Genomic DNA, 4,114 nt, shown 5'->3' on the forward strand with positions numbered 1-4,114 from the left:
AAAAAAAAAAAAGGTTAAACATGGAGTTACCACCTGACCCAGCAATTCCACTCCTAGGTATACACCCCCCAAAATTGAAAGCAGGCGCTCGAAGACTTGGACGCAAATGTTCATAGCAGCATTATTCATGGAGCCAAAAAGGCGGAAACAGCCCAAATGTCCATCAGTGGATGAATGGATAAACACGCTGCCGTCTGTCCACACGATGGAATGTTACTCAGCCATAAAGTGGACAGAAGTACTGACACAGGCTACAACGTGGATGAACCTTGAAAGCATTATGCTAAGTGAAGGAAGACAGACACAAAAGGCCACATACTGTATGATCCATTTATATGAAATATCCAGAACAGGTAACTCAATGGAGACAGGAAGCAGACTGGTGGCGGCCGGGGCTGGGAGGAGGGGAGGATGGGGAGTGACTGCTTATGGGCACAAGGTCTCCTTTAGGGGTGAAGAAAACATTTTGGAACTAGAGAGAGGTGATGGTTGCACAACACTGTGAAGGTGCTACATGTCACCAGACTGGACACTTGAAAATGGTAAATGTAAAATGTGAATTTCATTTGATAAATAAATTAAACTAGAACACAACAGCAGTACCCACTCAACGAAGGATGGATACAACCGTAGGCTCCTAAATGGGACACCGCAAACCACACCAAACCATGGGCAACTTCTGGAAAACATCTCGGGGGAAAACTTTGACACCACGGCCTTGGAGATCCCCCCACTGGAGGACGAGAGGTTTCCCTAACGGGTGATTCTGCCTCTCCATGGCTACATACCCCTCCCCCACTTCTCCTTGCTCCCCTGCTCAGGCAGACACACAATCGAAGACTGGGGAAGAGCTGGAACTTGGAAACTGGCTTAGGATGCGAGATCCCTGGTGCCCAGTGGGATGGGAGCTGGCATCCCATGCCCACCCGTTTGAGTCGCCTCCCACCTTATCGGTCACTGAGGAGAGGGTTTTCTGGGCCCTCTCCTGGGGGCAGCAGGACACGTACCTCAGAGAGGTCAGAGTGCGGTTAATCTTCAGAGCGTCTGCCAGCGCCTTGGCCCCTTGTGGTCCAATGGAGTTACTGCGGAGGCTGGCGGAAGGAAGAGAGAGAAAGAAGTGTTCTCTTTCATCTGACTCCCGGGAAGGGAAGGGGAGCAGAAATGACACCGACCTTCACATCTATGATCTTTGGAGGGAATGTGTCAGGATTTAAGGTTTCATGTTTAGTGGAACCAAGGCAGAGATCCTTATATAGCGAACAAGGAAGGAGTTTCCAAGACAGCCCCGTGATGGGAAAGAAGCAGGACCCGATGGGCTGGTGGGCTTGGGCAGGTGTGGAGATGAGGATAAGCTAACCCCAGATTCAGGGCCCCAAATCTGGTGCTTCACAGGGTGGGGCTCAGCTGTGCTTCTGACCTACCCAGGGGAGCCTGTGGGCTGGGGGGTGGCCTCCCTGTGTCCTCCTCCTACAGGAGCCCAAAAACCTTGGAACCAGCTCCAGATGAAACCAGGGTATCATGACCAGGCGCTACCCAGGGGCTGAGTCCGGAGAATCAGGGAAGGGTGGATAAGACCCAGCCATGGCAGAGGAGGGGAAGGGACTTCCCAGGATGGCTCACAGCTCTCCTGGTCCCAATGGCGAAGTTTGGCTTTTGGTGTCCTACTTACTCCAGAGAGGTCAGACTTCTGTTGACCAGGAGGGATCTCGCCAGAGCTTTGGCCCCTTTGTTACTGATCTGGTTCTCAGCCAAGCTGCCCAAGGTAAGGGAGAGGAGAGGTCATTTCAGACATATAAATCTCATCACCTCTTCCTCAACTCTACGCCCGTGATCAAACAGGCCTGACACAGGTGGAGATGAGGTCACTTTGGGAGCAGGATGCCAGACAAAGGAAAGCCCCTGGGCAGGGTAGGGCCAGAGTGGGCAACAGACCCTCACCCTGGCAAAGGGTCCCAGGAAAAATTTTGGCCAGAATCAGGCACAGCAGCTTCTACACCAATAACACAGTAGAGAGCATGGACGATTACAGAAGTCGGGAATGGCAGCCAGCGTGTGCTGGTAAACTGACTCTCAGGAAAAAACAAAGGACAAAACAACTGATTGTAGCATTTGCCTATTTCCATGGTGTAAATACTCCCCCTATGGCCAATTTCAAGCATCCCTAGCTTGCAGACTTCCTAAAAATGTAACAATCAGCTCTCATGACCTGGTACAAACTAGTTCCGGCACACCCCTCATCGCAGCCTCTACTCTGGCGCAAAATGGCAAGTGGTAGAGTCATTACAAACTAACTTGAAAAAACAACAAAACTGTACATCTGTTTCTGCCTTGAATGGGTGATGCCAGGAATTTGCTGGTGGATCAACTTAATGTTGCTTGATGTCTCAGAAATGGTAGCTGTTGAGGTTCTTGACAGTTTTGTAGGCATTTAGCCCGTGGGATATAGTTATTCAATTTATTCAATTACAATTCTCAAACTATGTTCCAAGGGCCCCTAGGGACTCTCAGAAAAGGTCCAAGGGCCAACAGGAGGATGAAGGGAACAAACTGGCTGGGCTTTGTCCTCTGGAAAGGCTGTGTCTCCCTGGTTTGCAAACTGTTTACTGAAATAAAGTCTCTTTTCTCCAAATTCCTGTTCAGAGAATTTTTGTTCACGCCATTCATCCAGGCCATTTTCTATATAAATGTTCTCAAATTCTAAAGAGGCTTTGTTCTCTCCAGTACTTTGTAATATTTTATAAATATTATTTAATGAGCAGCCACGCGTGTTTTCTCAAGGGTGCCTTGGACATTTCAAACAGGGTTGTGGCATTGAGAACTGACCAGAGAGAGGTGACAAAGAGCCTGGGGCCACAGGGGAAATTTTTGGCTTCATTTGAAATAGTTTCTGAGCACTACCTAGCTTCCTTTAAGCAAAACTAAAAGTTGACTATTTTGTCATGTGCTGAAAATGCTGGAGGCTCCCATGAAGAAAAAAAATATTAGTAATGACTTGTCATTATCATTTTTCTTTGAAAGGAGTTACATTTGTATCTTCTGCTAACAAGGTGAAAGTAATCCTGTTATTATAATGACTGGCCCCTACCCCATGCTTCCTCGTGCCTGGCCTTCACAACCACCCTAAGAGGTAACTGCACTGAAAGATTAACCTTGCACAAAGAACGGTTTGGACCTCGTCCCTGGCTCCTAAGTGGGAACCTCTAAGCCCTTAGAATGTCCTGGCTGATAAGAATGTCTTTGTTCACCTGGGGGCCTTGGGCCATGCTGCACAGTTTATCTCACAGTGTGATTTATGGTAGGGGTCTGGGGCCAAACAGTATCAGCTTTTCCCTCTGGAGGGGCTGTCAGCTAAAGTCAGCCATGCAAGTGGTCAGATATGTCTTTCTGACCAAACCCCCACTAAAAAATCCTGGACACCAAGGCTTGGATGAACTTCCCTGGTTGGCCGTATGTCCTGTGTGTTGTCACACGTTGTTGCTGGGAGGAGTAAGCGCTGCTGTCCGTTGAACTCTGCTGAGAGAGGACAACCGGAAGCTCACTCACGCCTGGTCTCTCCTGGTCCCAGCTCCTTGTGCCTTTTTCTTTTCCTGATTTTAATTTTTGTCTTTTCAGTGTGATGAATCATAACCATGACTATAATGGCGTTTCCGAATTCTGAGATCTTCTCAGAAGGTCTAGCAAATTGTCAAAGCTGAGGGTGATCATAGGGACCCCCAAACTCACAGATATCCTTGCAACCCCATTTTTACCCCAGGTGATTTGCTCAAGGTCACACAGGGCCCATAACTCTGACCACTATCCTCAATGACCGACTCTTGTTCCCGACTCAGTCTAAGTTGTTAACTGAGATAACGATGATTTCAGAGCCTGGAGGCTGTGTGAGGATGAAAACTTACTCCCTGGGTCTGTTGTCCAGATTCGCCTCCCTTGGCCCCCAGCAGCCACCCTCAGAACATCACGTCGATTCAGCTACAAACCAGCGCGTTACTCAGATCCAGAGATGTTACTCCAGGAGAGATTGCGTAAGGTCATTGTACAAACTTTTGTCTAATTACAATATTAAGGATGTTGTTTTTAAGTGACAAATTATTTAATTTAGAATTAAATGTTAATT

At 48.0% G+C, this 4,114-nt stretch overlaps 1 protein-coding gene across 4 annotated transcripts in view; it reads right to left on the reverse strand.

The window, feature by feature from the left end:
- NLRC3 (NLR family, CARD domain containing 3) overlaps positions 1 to 4,114 on the reverse strand; it is a 19,806-nt gene that overhangs the window by 10,842 nt on the left and 4,850 nt on the right. For all 4 annotated transcript variants that reach the window (XM_012647591.1, XM_012647590.1, XM_012647589.1 and 1 more), the window contains exons 6-7: positions 1,670 to 1,753; positions 1,008 to 1,091 (exon numbers count right to left, since the gene is read on the reverse strand). In XM_012647591.1, coding sequence (XP_012503045.1) covers positions 1,008 to 1,091; positions 1,670 to 1,753 — 168 coding nt within the window. The remainder of the gene's footprint in view (positions 1 to 1,007; positions 1,092 to 1,669; positions 1,754 to 4,114) is intronic.

The sequence above is a fragment of the Propithecus coquereli genome, unplaced genomic scaffold, assembly GCF_000956105.1.
Source record: "Propithecus coquereli isolate 6110/MARCELLA unplaced genomic scaffold, Pcoq_1.0 Scaffold27, whole genome shotgun sequence".
NCBI classification, from domain to species: Eukaryota; Metazoa; Chordata; class Mammalia; order Primates; family Indriidae; genus Propithecus; species Propithecus coquereli.